The sequence below is a fragment of the Equus quagga genome, chromosome 1, assembly GCF_021613505.1.
Source record: "Equus quagga isolate Etosha38 chromosome 1, UCLA_HA_Equagga_1.0, whole genome shotgun sequence".
Classification (NCBI taxonomy): Eukaryota; Metazoa; Chordata; class Mammalia; order Perissodactyla; family Equidae; genus Equus; species Equus quagga.
This window is the reverse complement of record NC_060267.1, coordinates 145,998,764-146,022,113: the sequence shown is the minus strand read 5'-3', so window position 1 is coordinate 146,022,113 and position 23,350 is coordinate 145,998,764. Positions and strand designations below refer to the sequence as shown.

Sequence of the window (23,350 nt, the reverse complement as noted above, 5' to 3'; positions counted from 1 at the left end):
TAGAGTTTCCTTTCTGGTCTTCATGGACACCTCCAGTTCTGGCATACTGGGCCAGCCTGCATCTCCAGCTATGGAGTTGGGGACGAGGTCCTCTGCTAGATCTGAGCTCAGCTACCCCTTTCCTGCTCCTTTGGCCACAGAGAACAGGCTTGTAGCTTTTTTTTTTGTCTATGCCTATTGACAGTTCTGAGTTGCAGGACTCTCTAGTACCCAGTCCAGGGTATACGAGTTTAAAAGAAAACTCAGGGAAGTGTTTTGGTGCTATTTATAAGTGGGCTTAGATTAGATGTAAATGTGGATAGCAAACTCTAGGGCAACCATGAAAAAAAGAATAAGAATTGATGTGCTAAGAGAGGAGAAAAAAATGAAATCATATAAAATTTGTAAAATCGTATAAAATTAAAATCAAGGAAGGCAGAAAAAGCGTGGAAGACACAACAAGATGTCATCTTAAAAATCACCTACCTTTAAGGAACTAGAAAAAGAAGAACAAACTAAGCCCAAAGTTAGCAGAAGGAAGTAAATAAAGACCGGAGCAGAAATACATGAAATGTAGACTAAAAATACAGTTGAGAAAAATCAATGAGACTAAGAGCTTGTTTCTTAAAAAGATAAACAAAATAGACAAACTGTTAGCCAAACTCACCAAGAAAAAAAGAGGACTCAAATAAAGAAAATCAGAAATGAAAGAGGAGGCATTACAGCTGCTACCACAGAAATAGAAAGGATCATGAGAATCTGCTATGAACAGTTATACGCCAACAGATTGGACAACCTAGAAGAAAGGGACAGCTTCCTAGAAATGTACAATCTACAAGGACTGTATCGTGAAGAAATGGAAAATCTGAACAAATTACTAGTAAGTAGGTCGAATCAGTAATCAAAAACCTCACCACAAAGAAAAGTCCAGGACCAGAGAGCTTCACTGGTGAATTCTACCATATATTTAAAGAAGAACTAACAACAATCTATCACAAACTCTTCCAAAAGATAGAAGAGTTGAGGAGAGTATACTTCCAAACTCATTTTATAAGGCCAGCATTACCCTGATACCAAAGCCAGACAAGGACACAAGAGAAGAAAATTACAAGCCAACATCCTTGATGAGCATAGCTGCAGAAATCCTCAACAAAATGTTAGCAAACCGAGCTCAGCAATACATTAAAAGGATCATACACCATGATCAAGTGGCATTTATTCCAAGGACGCAAAGGATGGTCCACCGTCTGCAAATCAAGCAATGTAATACACCATATTAACAAATGAAGGATAAAAATCATATGATAATCTCAATAGATGCCAAAAAAGCTTTTGACAAAATTAAACATCCTTTCATGATAAAAACTCCCAACAATCTATGTGTATAGGGAACCTGCTTTAACATAATAAAGTCCATGTATGACAAGCCCACAGCTAACATCATACTACTGGTGAAAAGCTGAAAGCTTTCCTTCTAAGATCAGGAAGGAAACAAGTATGCCTACTCTCACCACTTGTATTCAGTATACTAGTGGAAGTCCTAGCCAGAACAATTAGGTGTGGAAAAAAAATAAAAGACATCCAGATCAGAAAGGAAGAAGGAAAACTGCCTTTATTTGCAGATGATATATCATATATAGAAAACTCTGAACACTACACCAAAAAAAAAACCCAAACTGTTAAACTTATAAACAATTTCAGTTTTAAAGTTGCAGGATACAAAATCAATATACAAAAATCAGTTGCATCTCTAAAACACTAAGAACAAGCTATCAGAAGGAGAAATTAAGAAAACAATCCTATTTATAATAGCATCAAAAAGAATAAAATACTTAACAATAAACTTAACCAAGGAGGTGAAAAATCTGTACACTGAAAACTGTAAGACATTGATGAAAGAAATTGAAGAGGATACAGATAAATGGAACGATATTCCATGTTCATGGATTGGAAGAATTAATATTGTTAAGATGCCCATACTACTGAAAGAGATCTACAGATACAATGCAATCCTTATCAAAATTCCAATGGCATTTTTTACAGGAATAGAAAAAGTAATCCTACAGTTTGTATGGAACCACAAAAGACCCTGAATAGCCAAAGCAATCTTGAGAAAGAAAGAGAAAGCTGGAGGCATCACAGTTCCTGATTTCAAACTATATTACAACGCTATGGTAATCAAAACAGTAAGTTACTGGCATAAAAACAGACACAAATATCAATGGAACAGAATAGAGAACCCAGAAATAAACCCATGCATATATGGCAATTAATTTTTGACAAAGGAGCCAAGAATATAAAGGGATAATGGATAGTCCCTTCAATAAGTGGTGTTTGGAAAACTGGATATCCACAAGCGAAAGAATGAAACTGGACCCCTATCTTATACCATACACAAACATCAACTCAAAATGGATTAAAGACTTGAACATAGAACCTGAAACTGTAAGACTCCTGGAAGAAAACATAGGGGGTAAGCTCCTTGACATTGGTCTTGGCAATGATTTTTTGGATTTGACACCAATAGTAAAGGCAACAAAAGTAAATATGAACAAATGGAACTACATCAAACTAAAGAGCTTCTGCGCAGCAAAGAAAACCATCAAAATAAAAAGGCAACCTACTGAATGGGAGAAAACATTTTCAAACCGTATGTCTTATAAAGGGTCAATATCCAAAATATACAAGGAACTCATATAACTCAGAGGCAAAAAAACCAAATAACCTGATTTAAAAATGGGCAAAGGACTTGAATAGACATTTTTCCAAAAGAGACATAAATGGCCAATAGGTACCTGAAAACGTGTTCAACATCATTAACCATCAGGGAAATGCAAGTCAAAACCACAACAAGGGGCCGACCTGGTGGCACAGCAGTTAAGATCTTACATTCCTATTCGGTGGCCGAGGGTTCACGGGTTTGGATCCTGGTTGCGGACATGGCACCGCTTGTCAAGCCATGCTGTGGCAGGCGTCCCACATATAAAGTAGAGGAAGATGGGCATGGATGTTAGCTCAGGGCCAGTCTTCCTCAGCAAAAAGAGGAGGATTGGCAGCAGATGTTAGCTCAGGGCTAATCTTCCTCAAAAAAATAAAAAAATAAAATTTTTTTAAAAAACGAAGTAAATTAAAAAAAAAAAACACAACGAGATATCATCTTACACTTGTTAGGATGTCTATTATCAGAAATATAAGAGATAACAGATGCTGGTGAGGATGTGGAGAAAAGGGAACCCTTGTATACTGTTGGTGGGAATGTAAACTGGTACAGGCACTATGGGAAACAGTGTGGAGCTTCCTCAAGAAATTAAAAATGGAACTACTTTGTGAACCAGCAATCCCATTTCTGGGTATATATCCAAAGGAAGTGAAATCACTATCTCAAACAGATATCTGCACTCCCATGTTCATAACTGGTGGTCTAGTGGTTAAGATTTGGCGGTCTCACTACCAAGGCTGGAGTTCGTTTCCTGGTCAGGGAACCACACCACCCATCTGTTGGTTGTCCTACCGTGGCGGCTGTGTGTTGCTGTGATGTCGAAAGCTAAGCCACTCATGTTTCAAATACCAGCAGGGTCACCTATGGTGGACAGGTTTCAGCAAAGCTTCCAGACTAAGACAGACTAGGAAGAAGGACCTGGCCACTTCTGAAAAAACTGGCCACGAAAACCCTGTGAATAGGAGCAAAGCGTTGTCGGATACAGTGCCAGAATGTGAGAGGGTGGTGCAGAAAGACCAGGGAGGGTTCAACTCTGTTATACACAGGGTTGCTATCAGTCGGAATCTGCTCGATGGCACTAACAAAAAAAATGTTTATTGCAGCATTACAACAGCCAAGATATGGAAACAACCTAAGTGTCTGTCAACGGTTGAATGAATAAAGAAAACGTGGTGTGTATATATATGTGTGTATATGTGTGCGTGTAAATATATATATATATTTACGTAATGGACTGTTATTCAGCTATAAAAAAATAAGAAATCCTGTTATTTGTAACAACATGGATGAAACTGGAGGGCATGATGCTGAGTGAATTAAGCCAGACAGAGAATGACAAATACTTTATGGTATCACTTATGTGTGAAATCTAAAAAATAAATAAATTGAACTCATTGAAATAGTAGAAAAGTAGCTGCCAGTGGCTGCGAGGTGGAGAAAATATGGAGCGGTTGGTAAAAGGATACAAACTTTGATTTATAGGATGAATTACATCTGAGAATCTAAAGTGTAGCATGGTGACAATAGTTGATAACACCGTATTGTATTATTGCAATTTGCTAAGAGAGTAGAATTTAAATGTTCTCACCCAAAAAAAGTAAATATGTGAGTTGATAGATGTGTTAACTCGAAGAGGGGAATCATTTCCCAGTGTATGCATATATCAGGCATCACGTTGTACACTTTAAATATCTTACGGTTTTGTCAGTTATACCTCAATTAAAAGAAGATCACCTACTTAACCCTAATCCCTCAGCAAACAGACAAGCAAAGGCTCAGAAAAGCAATTGATCAAAAAGATCAGACAATGCCAAGTTGCAAAACTGAGGTTTTAAGGAGTAATCAGAATGTGTAGGAAAAAAGCGGGGTACCCTCCTCCCCACACACAAAGTTTTAATTTGGTTACTCTGAGAATAGCAGCATTTTAAAGAAAATCAACATATAATAAGTGAAATCAGCCATCTATAAAAGCATCTCATTCTAGGAAAAAATGAATAATTTTTTCCAGTTGTCTAAATTTTCCAACCTGCTTAAGTCTTACAAAGGAAAACAGACTCTCCTTTTTATGGGGATGAAGGAGAACAGTCGACTCTAAGGAATAACATATAAACTAGAAATCTTGGAAACACTAAAGGTATATTCTTAAGACAATAGGATTTCTTATCTAAAATTGTACCTAATCAATTGTTTTGTACTCAGTTAAAATAATCTGTTAACAAATGACTGAAAAAGGAGTATGACCAAAGAGTAAACATTTGGGAATGTATTTCCCACACTGTCAAGAGGAAAAGATGCCCTGAAAAACAGAGGATTCCCCTTCTCTGAATGGTGATAACCTTGTGGATGTTCTTTTATACTGGCAATGAACATAATTCAGTTAATACCTCAATTCTGATTCCATGTTCATCAGGCAGTCTCCCAGAAAGAAATGTGCCAGAGACTGCTAATTGGCCCCTAATATGTCTCCCTTTCTTTTAGAATTAAAAAAAAAATGACATTTTTACTGGGCACATGACCATTCAGAAGAAAGGCGACGTTTCATAGCCTCCCATGCAGGCCAGATATGACCATGTGATTTTGTTTCTAGCCACTGTGATGAGAACAAAGGTACAACTTTCAAGTTGTTCTCTTAACAGGTTTTATCAACCCCAGCACTGTTGACGTTTGGGTTGGGTAATTCTTTGTTGTAGGGGCTGTCCTGTGTGTTGTAGGATCTATTTGGCAGTGTCCCTGGCTTCTACCCATTACATGGCAGTAGTGCCTCCCCCCCAGTGCCCATTGTGATAACCAAAAATGTCTCCAGACATTGCCAAATGTCCTGAGAACCACTGCTAACAGAAAGTGGCATAACCTCTATTTCCTCTTTCCTTCCTTCCACTGCAATGTGGATGTGGTGGTAAGCAATCTTGGACTATGCAGCAAGAACTTAGGGGTGGTAGACCAATAAATAGGAGCCTGAGTCCCTGACTCTATGAAGTCACCATACTGGACTGATGTCTCCTATGCCCAGACTATTATGTGAAACAAAAAAAATTTTTTCTACAGCCATGTAGATCATCAGGAATTGACAAACTGAATCCAGCCTAATGCCTATTAAAAAAAAAAAATACAGTCACGCCCATTTATTTACGGATTGTCTCTGGCCCCTTTCACACTACAAAGACAATGTAGTGGTGACAGAGAACTTCTGGCCCACAAAACCTAAAATATGTATTGTCTGACCCTTTAATAAAATGTTTGTCGACCTCTGGTGCAGATAATGACAGCTAACATTCACTGAAACTTGTGTGCTAAATACTATTCTAAATGTATTGTCGCCATTACCTCATTAATCTTCATAGTGACTTTATGAGGAAGGTACTGTTATCATCCCCATTTTACAGATGAGGAAACTAAGGCAAAGAGAGTTAAATAACTTGCCAGCAGTCTACCCAGCTAGTGACAGAACTGGGATCTGAATTTAGGCAGTCTGCTTCCAAAGCCTGCTAGAAAAGATAGTTCTAATCAATGTTGCTGGGTATATATTGGTTCAGTATCTGTTATATTTTTTAGTTACTAACTCATGGGAATTTAGATCTGCCACTGGAATTATTCTTTAAATATACCACATGTTGTCTTCTTTTGTTTAATATATCTACATCTCTATGTTTAAAAGTCAAAGTCTTCACTTCAGAACATGGATAAAAGTATATTCTTTTTCTTAAAGCTTTACATATGCAGACTTTATATAGTTAATAGTAAAATTAACCCAAAATACACACTGAAATACACATTAAGGTCACTGTCTTTTTTAGAAAGCAATGAATTGATTCTCATCAACTGCAGGCGCAAATTCAGTCTGTGCTCGATATCTTATGATTGTAACATCTACTTTGTAAAATATATCAACTCTCATTTAGCTAAATGAATAAAAGGGACAGAAAAATTTTGAAAGAAATAATGGCCCCAAACTTCCAAATTTGAAGAACAACATTCATCTACAAATTTAAGAAGTTCAATGAATCACAATTAAGATAAATACAAAGAGATCTATACCTAGACACATCAGAGTCACACTGCTGAAACCTAAACACAAAGAGAATATCTTGAAAAAAGCAAGAGAAAAACAACTTATTATGTAGGGGAAGTGCTATAGACTGGATGTGTCCCTTCGGAATTCATATGAAATCTAATCCCCAAAGCAAAGTGATGGTATTTGGAGGTGGGGCCCTTGGGAGCTGATTAGGTCATGAGGGTGCCCTCACGAGTGGGATTAGTGTTCTTATAAGAGAGACCTCAGAGAACTCCCTTGCCCTCTGTCATGTGAAGACACAGTGAACAGATGGTCACCTGTGAACTGGGAAACAGATCCTCACCAGCCACCAAATCTGCCACTGCTTTGAGCTTGAACTTCCTAGCCTCCAGCACTGTGAGAAATAAATGTCGATTGTTTAAGCCACCCAGGCTGTGGGATTTTTGTTATAGCAGCCTGAACAGACTAAGACAGAGAGCATCAACATAATTAAGAGCTAACTTCACATCAGAACAATGGAGGCCAGAAGTTAGTGGGAAAGAGCCTACAACATGGATGACCCCTTTGGACTATAATTCTCTGTGATCGAAGATATGTTATACATACATAAAAGTTTAGGATTGTTATCTTCCTGGTGAATTACTCCTTTTTTATTGTTATATAATGATGCTTTTTATTCCTAGAAATGCTTTTGTATTAAAGACAATTAGGTGTTATTTTAATATGGCCATACTATCTTATCTTTGGTAAGTATATCTTTCATCGTGGATCAGTCGTCCCAGGGTCCTGGCTTTATGAAGGGGTCTCAGTTCTCTCTCTCAATCTTAAACGAGCCCAGCGCCGTGTTTTCTGGTTGGGGTGGATTTTAAAACCTGAGCTCCCTAGCCATTTGGGGCAGTACCTCTGTTCTATCTCCCAAGGCTTACTGCTCTGGCTCTTAAGTGTCCATTTCATTTCTGAAACTTGAGGATTTCTGTTTCTTTATTTCGTGATCAGCTGTGTGACAATTTTTCCTCCCGAATTTATCCAGCATTTCCTTGTGTTCGTAGAATGGGAATGAAGGCCTGGGTAGTAGTGATGAAAGTCTCTGTTTGCCATACATAGTTTGCCATGTTGCTGGAATGGAAATTCTCTGTCTCACAGTTTAAATCAGACTCTCTTAACCTGGGCTACAAATTGGAATCACCTGGGAAACTTTAAACTTATTATTTTCTCTCTGTATCTACCTACCCAGATATTTTTCCCATTCAAGAGGTTAGCTCTAACAGAAATGTTAGATATTTAATCAATTTAAGGTGCCTAAATATAGCGTATTTTCCAGCTTTCCTTTTGATTCATTGCTTCTCTTGACCTTTTTCAAGTTTTCCATAAACTCTGCCTATTGATGAGTCATAAAAATGTTATGGGGAGAAATTTGTGTTCTGTACTAATGAGAAAGTCAAGCATGTCTATGATATTCCTTTTAATTTTAAAAGGAATTCGTCACTTTGGTGCAATAATGACATGTAAGAAATGACATTAAGCTGTGAAAAACAAAACTCACTGTTCTTGCTGTATAAGAGTGGATCGAGGGTTTAACTGTTGGGGCTGCTGGGTTGCTTGATATTCTTTGTGGCAGAGTAAAAAAGGTTCTTTAATTAAGGGCTATATTGATTTTCAGATAATTAGTTGCAGATCTTTTCCTTGAGAGGTCAGTTGTCCTGTCGTTTGTGAGGACAGACTGTGGTGTGTTTGATTGTGCAGTGAGCTGTTTAACTTGATGGTGTTCCTCTGCTTTTACTCCTGGAAGCTGTTCTACAGATTGCACTTTTGGTTTCAAAAGGAAAGCATCAATAGGTTATCTGGGGAATTGATCAGGAAAAGTAGTCACCCAAAGGCAGGCTCTACTGAAAATGGATTACTGTCTCCTCACATATGAAAGACAAAAACTTAGAAAACATTATTTGAATAGGTAATACATATACGTGGCTTAAAAATTTCAAATGGCACAGAATGGCATATGATGAAAAACAAGTCTCCTTATCAACTGTGCTAAATCATGCTGATACTATGTACCTCTGATATGATATGATGAAAATGGCACTTCTGTGGTTTCCTTCCAAAAACTCATAACACCAGTCTAGTCGTGAGGAAAATATTGTACAGATTCCATTAGAGGGGCATCCTGTAAAATACTTGACCATTACTCCTCAAAATTGTCAAGGTGATCAAAAAGAAAGTCAAAGAAACTGTCGTAGACAAGGAGAGTCTAAGGAGACATGACAACTAAATGTAATGTGGTATCCTGGATGGGATCCTGGGACAGAAAAAGGACATTAGGTAAAATCTTTAAAAATCTGAATAAATTGTGGACTTTAGTTAATAGTAGTGTGTCAATACTGGTTCATTAATTGTAGCAAAATACCATACTAATGTAAGATGTTAATAATAGGGGAAACTGAGTGCAAGTTATATGGGAACCTCTCTGTACTGTCTTCTCACTTTTTATGTAAATCTAAAACTTCTAAAATATAAAGTACATTTGTGTGCCACATAATGATGTTTCAGTCAACAATGGAGCACATATATGACGGTGGTTGCATAAGATAGTATCATGTAGCCTGGGTGTATAGTAGGCTGTCCCATGTAGGTTTGTGTAAGTACACTCTATGACATTCACACATCAACGAAATTGCCTAACGATATATTTCTCAGAACGTATCCCTGTTATTAAGCAGTGCGTGACTGTGTTACAAAGAAGCCTTTTTTCTTCCCTGAACCTCTGGTACCTGGTCTAAAGAGAACCACTTCTTGCTATTTTCTTGATAGTCCTTTAAGAGAGATTTTATACTAATATAAATGTAATCTATATAACCCTTTCCCTCCTGCTTAAAAAAAAAAAAGACAGATGGCAACATACTATATGTAGTATTCTTATTTCACTTAAGAATATATTTGGAGATTGTTCCATATTAACACATCTATTCATTAGTATTGACAGTATTTCATTATATAGATATACCACAGTTTAACTGGTCTCCTATTGATGGATAGTTAGGTTGTCCTCTTTAACTGCAATGTCTTAATTTATAACTCTGATTTTGGAACAGAGCTAGAAGAAGGTAGTTGGGGGTTGGGATGGTGGGAAAGTAACCCACCCCCCAAAAAATCATGTTGTATTTTGGTATTTAGTTGGATTGATTGATTGGTTTAATACTCTACTTCTCTCCAGAAGCAATCAAGTTTTATTTTAGTGTTTAGTTGGATTTATTTATTTATTCATTCGTTTAATACTCCACTTATCTCCATAAGGGAATTTGATGCAGGTTTTCTCCCATTTAGTTATTAAAATCTGTTTGATGAATATCTGGGAGGTGCCTCCTGTGTACTAATTGTAATACTAAGTAAGTGCAGGTGATACAGAAATATATTAAGATATATGCCCAGGGGCCGGCCCTGTGGCCTGATGGTTAAGTTTGGTGTGCTCTGCTTCAGCAGCCTAGGTTTGGTTCCTGGGCGCAGACCTACACTACTCGTTGATGGCCATGCTGTGACAGCTACCCACATAGAAAACAGAGGAAGATTGGCACAGATGTAAGCTCAGGGCCAATATTCATCGAGCACAAAGGAAGACTGGCAACAGATGTTAGCTCAGGGCTGGTATTCCTCAGCAAAAAAAAAAATTGTGTGTCCAGATAGGGCTTATGCTGAAATGAGAGACAGACCCAGAAATATGATCATATTTCTATAATGCATGCTAACACTGTGTTACAGCCTGCTACAAAAACGCAGAGGAGGAAGTGACTAAACTATACATTATTTTTTCCATTTAATTTTAGATGTCATTCCAAATGAGCTCAGAAAAAGTAGTTGAAAGTTTATGATTGACTCAGTTGAATGGTCTTTGTCACCAAGTGAAGGGAATGTCTTCAATTCTCTCCTGTTCATAGTATCTAGAGTCAGAGACTTTTGGTTTATAGAGCAAAGTGAGCCAGCCTCTGCTCAGTCAGCCTCTGGGAAAATGTCCTGTACATTGCTTGGATTTATAAGCAGCACAAAATACTGAGTAACATGATTTCCTTTGCTTTAGTATATATTCAGGAAAGGTACTGTATACTCTGGTATGGTGGTGCTGCTACACAGCTGTGAAACTGTTGTTCATTTTTACCAAGGAATGATGATATCTAAAGATGGAGGAAAAGACAGGGACAGGGAAAAGGTGAAGTGTTATGCTTCTCGCTGTTTCCTTTTCATGAGAAACAAGACCTTCCTCCGTGAGTTATTCTTTCTTTTCTTTCTTGTCTGGCTTCAAGGGAGGCTCTTTTTTGTTTAATTATATATATTTTTAATTACAAAATAGATAGATGAATCCATTCCTACAAGCTATTCAAACTCTGTTCTCCTTGACTCCAATCCCATTCCTCTTTACAAAAAGAACCATTTATTGCTCTCTGCTGTATTATATGGAAAGATGTATGCGTGTTTAACATTAATGTTGTCATACAAAATGCACTGTCCTATTTGATTTGTTCATTTAGCAGTATTTATTAGAGGGCGTTTCAAGTCATAACATGTCAATTGACCTTAGTCCATTTCATGGATGTACAGTCATGCATCATTTAACGGTGGGGATACGTTCTGAGAAATGCACTGTTGGGAGATTTCTTCATGCAAAGATCATAGAGTGTACTGAGGGGACACAAAATTTGCCACCTCAAAATGTATCGCTTCAACATGAGGATTATTTTAGGCTAATTATTTTTGAGAAGCAAAAAAATTAGAGTTTTTTCTTGTTACCTTCCCCTTACCTGCCTAAAAGAATTCAGATTAAAATACCTGTGTCAGGAAGCAAGCTGTCACCTTAGCATAACGTGACCATGAAGGAAACTAGAAAAGCCTGTTTGTTGGCCTCCCCTCTGTGTTCTTCTGTTTCTGCGTGGCCAAACAAACACTTGTTTTCCAAATGTTTGCTCCTTTTCACCTACCTGTGAATTGCCTTCCTTCCCTTTGAAGCCCTTGACCCTCCTAACTCTCAACACCTTCTCTTGTGTTGAGCTCAGGATGGTATTTAAGGTGAGGGCTTTGGCAATTTTGGTGAGTTATTCAATTTTCCTGGATTTCTCTCATGTATACGTTATTAAACTTTTGTTTGTTTTTCTCCTGTTAATCTGTCTCATGTCAATTTAATTTGTAGACCAGCCAGAAGCACCTAGAAGGGTAGAGGAAAATGTCATCCTCCCCTGCAGTACTTACACAGACCTAGATGGGATAGCCTGATAACACATCTAGGCTATTTAGTACTAATCTTATGGGGCCACCATCATATATGTGGTCCATCGTTGACCAAAACATTGTTATGTGGTACATGATTGTAACAGAATTAATTTAACCTTTCTGCTATTGTTAGCTTTCTAGCTGGTTACCATTTTTGGGCTGTTATTACAGACAATGCTGCAGTGAACTCCCTTGTACATTCCCTGTACATTGTGAGTTTCTCCAGGTTATCAAGAAGTAGGTTTGCTACTCATAAGATTTAGGGATTTTAAGTTTTGCCAGATACTGCTAACAGGTTGTTGCATGAGAAAAAAAAGTTGCAGATTTGAATGGATAGTATATATCATTTATGTTGGAAGAAAAGCCCAGATATCTCACAGAAACATATTCTATTAACCAGAATGATAACAGCTGAAAACTTTGGAGAGAACACTAGACTTGAGAATGGTGGTCAAAGGACTTTGGCCTTTTTAGTGATGTTTAGGTTTTTATAACAAGAATGCATTCATTTATTACTTGACTTGTAAATAGTTACCAATAAAAATATAGAGATGTTTGAATAATTTATATCTGTTCTTATACAGGTATAGGATAGTCCCTGTTTTCACCTATATACTGACCATTTAAAAACTTTGATCATATATTAGGTTATAGGAAAAAAATATATTTCAAAAAGTAGAATTAGGTGAGGGTTATATTCTTTGGCACCCATTATCCCAATCAAGTTTTTAATCACCTTGGGTTTTCTAGATTTTATAGTAAAAAGCTATATGTTATTGTAGCTTTCTGTTTACAGTGTTTGGATTCTAGTGCAAGTGATTAAAATTTTTAAAATTTTACCATTGGCCTTAATACCCTGTAATGCAAAATAGAGCATTTAAATATTGCCAGTATTGTATGAATATAGTAAGCAATTGCTTAAGTTATGTGACTTCAAAGAATAAGTGTTTTTTAATATATAGCTTTTTTTTCTTAAAGAGATGTGAAAGCTGGAAATATTCTTCTGGGAGAAGATGGCTCAGTACAGATTGCAGGTAATGATTAGTATTTCTTTTTATTTTGATTTAACGGTCAATACAACTACATTACTTATCTTTTGTGTTTTCTTAATCAGTTTTCTCTCCTGTTTCGAGACCATGTCTAGTCAAGCATCCTATGTTGCCACATCCCCGCTGACTTTCAAGATATCTTCCACTACTTATCCTTCATTTTTGTTCTTAGACATTTTTCTGACTATTACTCATTACCTTCCAGTTATCCACTCCTTACCCTCATTAGGGTCTTCCTCTGTGGGCTCTCATAAGCATTCTCTACTTTCCTTAAAGGAGAAATAGTCAAGAAACCTCACTATTTTTAAGAATAAATATACTATAGAGAGGTAATACTGATCTGCTGCTCTCCTGGGGGACAGACAAAGAGGTGGGCAGCTATTGTTCTGGCACCTCCCCTCCCCCCGACAAGTGACTTCCAGGGGACTTAATGGGCCAGCACCTTTTTTCCTTCTCTACATTTTTCTCTTTTTCTCCTTTTTGAAGCCAGAAATTAAAGACCAGAGCATTGAAAAACAACTACATTTACAGGGAAAATTGGAAAGTGACTCTCCATGCGCAGAGAAAGGTGCATAAAAGATCTGAGAAGACCTAAAGTTTACACCTCAGGCTGATGCTTAACACAGACACAGCCTACAACAGTCAAAAGAAACAAAACCAATAACAAAAACCAGCAAATCCTGGGAAAGGGGGAGAATCTGATTTCCAGAGTTGCAATATTATTAGATTCAAATGTCCAGTTTTCAACAAAAATTCAAAAGGCTTTCAACGAAACAGGAAAGTATGGCCTATTCAGAAGAAATAAATAAATCAACAGAAACTCACTGAAAAAGACCGATGGCAGGTCCACTAGAGAAAGACTTTAAAACAACCATCTTCAGAGACGAACTCTGTATGACTCCACTCATAGGTGGAAGTTAACATATAGACAAAGAGAACTGATTGGTGGTTACCAGGGGAAAGAGGAGGTGGGGGGAGGGCAAAAAGGGTGAAGTGGTGTATCTACAACATGACTAACAATAATGTACAACTGAAATTTCACAAGGTTGTTAACTATCATAATTTTTAAAAAAAACCATCTTCAGGATGCTCAGAGAACTAGAACTAGAGAAAGATATGGAAAAACTCAGGAAAACAATGTGTGAAGAAAAGGGAACTATCAATAAAGAGAAAACCTAAAAAGAAACCAAAAGGAGGGGCCAGCCTGGTGGCATAGTGGTTAAGTTCATGTGGTCTGCTTTGGCAGCCTGACATTTGTGGGTTCAAATCCCAGGCACAGACCTACACAGTGCTCTCATCAGGCCATTCTGTTGCAGTGTCCCATGTACAAAGTGGAGGAAGATTGGTGCGGATGTTAGCTCAGGGACAATCTTCTCAAGCAAAAAGAGGATAATGGGCAACAGATGTTAGCTCAGGGCCGGTCGTCCTCACAAAAAAAGAAAGAAACTAAAAAGAAATTCTAGAGCTAAAAAGTACAACTTATACTACATAATGAAAAACTCACTAGAAGTATTCAAATGAAGATTTGAGCTGGAAGAAGAGAAAATTGGTGAACTTGAAGATAGGAAAATGGAAATTATCCAGTCTGAGGAACAGAAAGGAAAAAGATTGAAGAAAAGTGAGCAGAACCTGAGGGACCTGTTGGACACCAGTAAGTGGACCAAGATACACATAGTGGGATGCCCAGAAGGAGAAGGGAGAAAGGGACAGAGAATGTTGAAGAAATAATGGCTGAAAACTTCCCACATTTGATGAAAGATGTGAATATAAACGTCCAAGAAACTCAACAATCTTTCCAGTAAGATGAACCCTAGGAGACTCACACAGAGACACAGTTTAATCTAACTTAGTAAAGCCAAAGACTGCCTTGAAAGCAGCAAGAGAAAAGCAACCCATCGCATACAAGGGATACTCAATAAGCTTGTCAGCAGATTTCTTATCAGAAACTTTGGAGGCCAGAAGGCAGTGGGCCAATATATTCAAAATGCCAAAAGAAAAAAATTGTCAACCAGGAATTTATCTCCAGTAAAACTGTCCTTCAAAAGTGAGGGATAAGTTAAGATATTCCAGATAAACAAAAGCTGAGGGGATTTGTTTTCACTAGAACTGCCTTGGAAGAAATGCTCAAGGGAGTCATGCAAGGTGAAGTGAAAGGTCACTAGATAATAACTCCAGACAGTATGAAGAAATAAAGATCTCAGTAAAGGTAAATACATGGGCAAGTATAAAAGCTAGTATTATTGTAACAATGGTTTGTAACTCCACTTTCTGTTTTCTACATGATGTAAGAGACTAATAGATTACTAAAAACAGTTATTGGTCTAAAAGTTAGTATTATAGTAACATTGGTTTGTAACTCCAAGTCTTATTTTCTACATAGTTTAAGAGACTAATGCACTTAAAAGAATTACTAGCTTGTGTTTTTGAGCACACAGTGTATTAAGATATAATTTTGTGACATCTACAACCAAAAAGAGTAGGAACAGTGTTCTAAAGGAGAAGAGTTTTTGTATGTTATTGAAGTTAACCTGGTATAAATTCAGATTAGAGTGTTATAACTTTAGAATGGTAAATGTAATCTCTATGATAACCACAAAGAAAATAGCTATACAGTATAAACAAAAGGAAATGATAAAAAAATTTTAAGCATTTCACAACAAAAAATCAACTAAACACAAAATAAGTAATACAGGAAATGAGGTACAGAAAAGCTATAAGACATGGAAAACAACACAGTGACAAAAGTAAGTCCCTCCTTATCAGTAGTTGCTTTAAATATAAATAGATTAACTCCCCAGTCAGAAGACACAGATTGGCCTGGTGGGTAAAAACACAGGATCCAATTATATCTGTTTATAAGAAACTCACTTTAGATCTAAAGACACAAGTAGATTGAAAATGAAAGGATGGAAAAATATATTCCGTAAAAATAGTAATCAAAAGAGAGCAGAGGTGGCTATTCTAATATCAGACAAAACAGACTTTAAATCAAAACAGGTTATAAGAGACCAAGAAGTACATTACATATTCAATACAGCAAGAAGATACGACAACTATAAATATTCACCTAATAACATGCCAGCAAAATATATAAAGTAAAAACTGACAGAACTTTAGGGAAAAATAGACATCTCTATAATAATGTTTGGAGACTTCAATACTCTATTCTCAATAATGGATAGAGAAAACAGAAGATAAGGAAATTCTATAGAAGACTTAAACAACACATTGGACCAGCTATATCTTAAGAGTCATATTCAGAACACTCTGCCCAGCAAGAACAGCATACACATTCTCAAGTGTACAAGGGGCATATTCCAGGATATACCATATGTTAGGCCACAAATTAAGTCTAAATAGATGTGAAAGGATAGATATCATACGAAGTATCTTCTTTGAGTGCAATGGGATAAAACTAGAAATCAATAACAGAAGTAAGACTAGAAAATTCACAAATTTGTGGAAACTAAACACACACTTAGACAACCAATGGATGAAGGAAGACATCACAAGAGAAATTAGAAATACTTAGAGATGAATGAAAATGAAATCATAACCATACTAAAATTTAGGGGAAATGGAAAAGGTATTGCTAAAGGGCAAATTTATAGCTATAGACACTTTATTAAAAAACAAGAAAGATAGCAAATCAACAGCCTAACTTTACATCTTAATGAACTAGAAAGAAGAAGAAACTGAACCCAAAGCTTGCAGAAGGAAGGAAATAATAAATTTTAAAGCAGAGGTAAAGGAAATAGAAAATAGAAAAGCAATGGAGAAAAATCAGTGAAACCAAATACTAGTTCTTTGAAAGAACATCAAAATTTACAAACCTTTAGTAGATGGACTAAGTAAAAGGAGAGAAGACTCAAATGTCTGAAATCAGAAGTGAAAGTGAGGACATTACTACCAATTCCACAGAAAGAAAATGGATTATAAGAGTATTATGAAGAATTGTACTGCAACAAATTGGATAACTCCGAGGAAATGGAAAAGCTCCTTGAAACACAAAACCTACCAAGATGGAATCATGATGAAATAGAAAATCTGAATTGACCTATAACTAGTATAGGAGATTGCATCAGTAGTCAAAAAATCTCCCAATAAAGAAAAGCCCTGGATCTGATGGTTTCACTGGTGAATTCTACCAAATATTTAAAGAAGAAGAACAGTTTCTCACAAAGTTTTCCAAAAAATTGAAGAGAAAGGAACACTAATTATATGAGGCCACTATTACCCTGATACCAAAGCCAGACAAAGACATACAAGAAGAGAAAACGACAGACCAATATCCTTTATGAACATTAATGCAGAAATTCTCAACAAAATATTAGGGAAATGAATTTGGTGGCATATTAAATGGATTATACACCATGACCAAGTGAGAAATTTTTTCTTGGAATGCAAGGATGGTTCAACATATGAAAATCAATATAATAGACTACATTTACAGAATGAAGGGGGAAAAAACCACATGCTTATCTCAGTGCAGAACAAATATCTGAGAAAATTTAATATCCTTTTGTCATAGAAACATGCAACAAAGTAGGAATAAAAGGAAACTTCCTCAACTTACTAATAGCCATACATGAAAAACTCACAGTGAACATCATACTCAATGATGAAAAACTGAGTTCAGGAACTCAGTGGCCAGGATATCCACTTTTTCCCCTTCTATTCAACATACTACTGGAAGTTCTAGGACAAATAGGCAAGAAAAAGAAATAAAAACTGTTCATACTGGAAAGAAAGAAGTAAAATGATTTCCGTTTGCAGATATTATGATCTTGTATTTAGAAAACTCACTAAACATCCATAAAAAACTATTTGAATTAATAAATGAATTTAGCAAAGTAGGATATAAAGTCAACACATAAAAATCTAGTTGCATTATATACGTTAACAAGGACTAATTTGAAAAGGAAATTAGAAAAACAATTTCATTTATAAGTAGCATCAAAAAGAATAAAATACTTAGGAGTTAACTTAACCAAGCAAGTTAAAGACTTGTACAATGAGAAGTATAAAATATTGCTGAAAGAAATTAAAGACATAAATAAATAGAAACACATCCCATGATCATGGATTGGAAGACTTAATATTGTTAAAATGTCAGTACTACCCAAAGTAATCCGCAGTTTTAATGCAATCCCTGGCAAGATCCCAGTGACGTTTTTTTTCCAGAGGTAGAAAAACCCATCCTCAAATTCCTATGGAATCTCAAGGAACCTCAAATAACCAAAACAATCTTGAAAAAGAGCAAACAAAGCTGAAGGATTAATACATCCTGTTTCCAAAACTTACTGTAAAGCAACAGTAATAAAAACGGTATGTTATTGGCATAAAGATAGACATAGAGACTAATGGAATAGAAAAGAGAGCCCAGAAATAAACCTTTGCATATGTGGTCAAATGATTTGGACAAGGGTGCCAAGACCATTTAAGGGAAAGGACAGTCTTTTTACCAAATGGTGCTGGGAAAACTGGATATCCCCAGGCAAAAGAAGTTGGATCCTTATCTAACACTATATACAAAAATTAACTCAAAATGGATCAAAGACTTAAATGTCAGACCTAAAACAATAAAACTCTTAGAAGAAAACTTAAGGCAAAAGTTTCACAAGATTGGATTTGACAGTGATTTCTTGGGTATGACACCAAAGGCACAGGCAGCAAAAGGAAAAATAGACAAATTGGACTCATGAAAATTAAAAATTTTTGTGCATCAAAAGATGCTACCAACAGAGTAAAAAGGCAGCCCACAGAATGGGAGAAAATATTTGCAAGTCATATATCTGATAAGGGACTAATAATATCCAGAATATATAGAGAATTCCTAAAAGTCAGCAACAACAAAAAATTAGTTAAAAAATGGGCTTGAATAGACATTTCTCCAAAGAAGATGTACAAATGGCCAATAAGCACATGAAAAGATACTCAGCATCACTAATCATCAGGGAAATGTGAATCAAAACTACAAGGAGATACCACCTCACACCTGTTAGGATGGCTACTATCAAAAAAACAGAAAACAACAAGGATGTGGAGAAATTGGAATCCTTGTTTCCTTTTGGTGGGAATATAAAATGGTACAGCTGCTGTGGAAAACGATATGGCAGTTCCTCAAACAATTAGGTATAAAAATACTATATGATCCAGCAATTCCTCTTCTGGGTACATAACCCCAAAGAACTGTAAGCAGGGACTCAAACAGGTATTTGTGCACCCATTTTCATAGCAGCATTATTCACCATAGCTAAAAATGGAAGTAACCCAGGTGTCCGTAAGTGGATGAATGAATACATAAAACATGGTATATACATACAATGGAATGTTATTCAGCCCATAAAGGAGGGAAATTCTGACATATGCTACAACATAGATGAGCCTTGAGGACATTATGCTAAGTGAAATAAGTCAGTTATAAAGAGACAAATACTGTATGATTCTGCTTTCATGATGTACTTAGAGTTGTCAGAATCGTAAGACAGGAAGTAGAATGGTGGTTATGAGGGACTGGGGAGAGGGGACAATGAGAAATTATTTTTTAATGAGTATAGAGTTTCAGTTTTGGAAGATGAAAAGAACGGATTGGAGCAAGGAGGAGTATCTGAGGAGATGATGATGTGTGGGGGTATAGAGGAATAGAATGAGGGATCTGTTAAGCTATGTCACAATTTAGTCAAGAAGTTCATGAGAAAGAAGAGAAAATGTCATCCTGTTTGTATGTAGAACTATAATCACATTTATTATTTTCTTATCCATTTATGTTAGTTACTGTATCCTTAATACCTTGCTGTTGTATTCTATTTCAGATTTTGGAGTTAGTGCTTTTTTAGCAACTGGTGGTGATATTACCCGAAATAAAGTGAGAAAGACCTTTGTTGGAACCCCTTGCTGGATGGCACCTGAAGTTATGGAACAGGTATTGTCTTTGTCTTTTTAAATGGTTTAGGATTTTGTTATGAAATTGAGAGATCTGAGTAGTGTTTGCTTTTGTTAGGTGTACTAGGTTAGCTTTGGGAAGTACACATCTCTGTTCCTTGACTAAGACTTTATTCCACCCTTAAAAATAACCCAAAAAAACAAACTCTAGAACTTTACAAAGGATGTATGAAACTCAGGATTTATACCAAAGACAACCTAAGGAATAATATTATCAGATTGGCTTATTAACAATTTCCTTAGTACAAACTAAATGACCTAAGCTTTTTACTTGTCATTTCATTGCTATGGTTACCGAAGGACTAGTCTTCTCCACATCCCCATTTCACGTTTGCTCTCAAACAGTTGCAGGCTGATGGCACTCATTCCATCTGCTAATTCTGGAATCCAGTGTTCATTTTGTATTCCTTGTCTTATTTCTCTCTTCATGGCATTTGAAACTGTTGACCATTTCCACCTTTACTCACTTTCTTAGCTTCCCTAGTATAGTTTACTCATTTGTCTCTGACTTGTCACTCATTTCTTTGACTTCTTTTCTGGCTTCCCTTCTACTGCTAAATGACACTGCTTCCCAGGACCTTGTTCTTAACCTCTTCTCTTCCCTGACTACACATACTCACTGGATAGTATCATCTCTGCTTCTCACCTATTAATTATTTCTAAATTATATCCAATCCAGTCTTCTTCTACATAGATATTTCCAGCTCCCTATAGATGTCTCACTTAAGTGTGTTAGAGGTGTATCAAACTCAGTATGTGCAAGTGAATTCACTTTTCACTCTGTTATAATGCTTATATTCACCCTGTTGGTGAGGGAAGGATTCCCACCTTAGGGTTATGGGGATGGCTGAACACACAACACCTGACACTGGACTGATGAGATAGAGAGAAGTTTACTAGTTGCATATACACATAGCTGGAGGCAAGAGGACCCTGCATGCCACACAGGGTTGCACTCAGAGAGTGAACAAACACTTGCTGTGGGAGACAGGCTCTGTAGTATCAAGAGAGAGAGATGCCCCTTGGCTTCCTTGTGAGGATGTGACTGGCTTGTTTGAATAATTCCTAGGCCTGCAGGGAACTGAACCCTGCTACTCAGGGATAAGCAGGAACTGCACCTGGTCCATTTGATAAGCAGCATTATTGGGCTAGGAGGCCTTATCCTTGGGAACAAGGAGGCGTTCAGGGGGACTTGTACTTGGGTCATTAGAGGCCCTCCTATTTACCAGATGTCAAGGCAGCACATAGTATGGAGCTTTAATTTTAGGTCTCAAACCACATACTCCCAAAACCTATTTCTCCTCCTCTATTGCTTAGCATAGAAAATTAAAGTATTTAATTATATAGTGTGCTGGTGACAGTATAAAAGGAGAGAAATTTCACAAGAGTCATACCAACAACTTTAAAAATATTCACACCCTTTGTAACTTTTTTCTTTATAAAAATTAAGGTGATAAAACAATACTATAGCACAGAAAATTTGGAAAACAGAAGACTCACCACCACTGCCTAACATTTCGTTCTAGTTTTTTAAAAAGACTATATACCTGTTTGTATTTGTGTCAAAACTTATGAGCAATTTTGTATTCTTTTTTTCATTAGTGATTTATCACAAGTGGTTTTTCATATTTTCATATAGACTTCATTAACATTGCTTTTAGTTGACTGTGAATTTCCTGTTTTTGTTTATTTTTGTTACCCTGAGCTAACATCTGTGCCAGTTTTCCTCTATTTTTTTGTATATGAGACACCTCCACAGCGTGGCTGGTGAGTGGAGTAGGTCCCTGCCTGGGATCTGAACCCATGACCCTGGGCCACTGAAGTGGAGCACATAGAACTTTAACCACTCGGCCATGGGCCCGGCCTGACTGTGAATTTTTTGCATGAATATACCATACTTAACAATTTTCCCTTTGTTGGTGAACATTCATTCAGGTTGCCCTTTTTTTGTTTTTGCTCTTAAGTATATTTAGCTTTTGCCTACTTTATCTTAGTGGTCTAAAGCTTATGAACACTTTCATGATTCTTGATTCATATTAGAAGCTACCTTTAAAATGTGCATTAAGGGTGGTAAAAATAGTCCTGTATATTTCTCTGTTCTTTACAGGTCCGAGGTTATGATTTCAAAGCTGACATCTGGAGTTTTGGGATCACAGCAATTGAACTGGCCACAGGAGCAGCTCCTTATCATAAATATCCGCCAATGAAGGTGAGGCTCATATTCAAAATACCACCCCGGCTCATGTCCCAGTTCCTTTCCAGAGCCTCTCTTCATTTTACATTCTTACCCATAGAATTCTGCCTTGCATTCTTTCTAACTTTTGTAGCAGTTAAAATCTGTGTTAGATATTTGGTATTTAGCATTGGATAACTTTATGTTGTAGTTGACCTTTTTGTATGATGACTTTCCATCTCCTGGCTGTGTAACTAGTTTGATATTAGGATCTGATTCTCTCATTTTAGTTTGTATTCTGCAACACAAACTGTGCTGTGTAGAACAGCCTCAGTGGGGATGATCATTTCTGCTTCGTAGGTTCTTGAAAGGGTTACATGTTAATAGTAGTTGTAGTTAACATTCATTGAGCACTTATCTGTGCCAGGCAATATTTTAAGTGCTTTTCATATATTAAATTAAGATAAGCCATGCAAACTATTCATTTGCCATACTTATGTATTATTCTCATTATTGTTGAATAAAAGTTTGCTTTGTGGTAGAACATTAAGCAGCTTTTATTAAAAGGTCTGTTATTATATCCTGATGTAGTAGGTACCTGAAATGCAATTGTTAATTCTGTCCCCAACGTTAGTAACAGAGTGAGTTTTTTGTGTTTCAAGACGGTGCTGCCAGTACTGTTGGTGACTATTTTTATCTGTGTGACCCCTTAGTTATAATATGCACGTGAATTCTGTTCTCTGTAGCTATGGCTGTTGTTTATAGTTCTGTTTGCCCACTTTGCAAGATGCCCTATAACTGTTTAAAATAGTGACCATCATTGTGAATTGTTGTCATATTGATATCACTGACATCTGTATGATCTTGGTGTACTGTAGAACCTTTAAAAGATATTATTCTGTCCCCTTTAAGGCTCTAACAATGTAGAGAGGGACAAAACTAGTAAAAGGCTATTATGAAAAACCTCTATTTCCATCTTCAAAACATACGTGTATTGACCTGCATTTGGGTGAAATTTTGATTATGTGAAAGGTTAGTTATGTTTTAAGGCCATAGTTTTCCTAAGGCCTGAAGACTTCTAGGAGTAAATGGATATTCACAAGGTTTTGAAAAGGATTTTTTTAATAACTGTATGGTGGGAGGCTATTTTTAGGCCAAAGAAGTGGCTTATTTTTAAAAAGGAGATGGGAGGAGGGAGGATGAGGTTTACTTTTCATCCA

General features: G+C 36.6%; 1 protein-coding gene across 2 annotated transcripts in view; it reads left to right on the top strand.

Annotated features, from left to right (window-relative positions):
• The window catches only part of OXSR1 (oxidative stress responsive kinase 1), a 90,225-nt gene that overhangs the window by 37,669 nt on the left and 29,206 nt on the right, over window positions 1–23,350 (top strand). For both annotated transcript variants that reach the window (XM_046669384.1, XM_046669375.1), the window contains exons 5-7: window positions 12,942–12,997; window positions 19,828–19,937; window positions 22,065–22,166. In XM_046669384.1, the coding sequence (XP_046525340.1) occupies window positions 12,942–12,997; window positions 19,828–19,937; window positions 22,065–22,166 (268 nt within the window). The remainder of the gene's footprint in view (window positions 1–12,941; window positions 12,998–19,827; window positions 19,938–22,064; window positions 22,167–23,350) is intronic.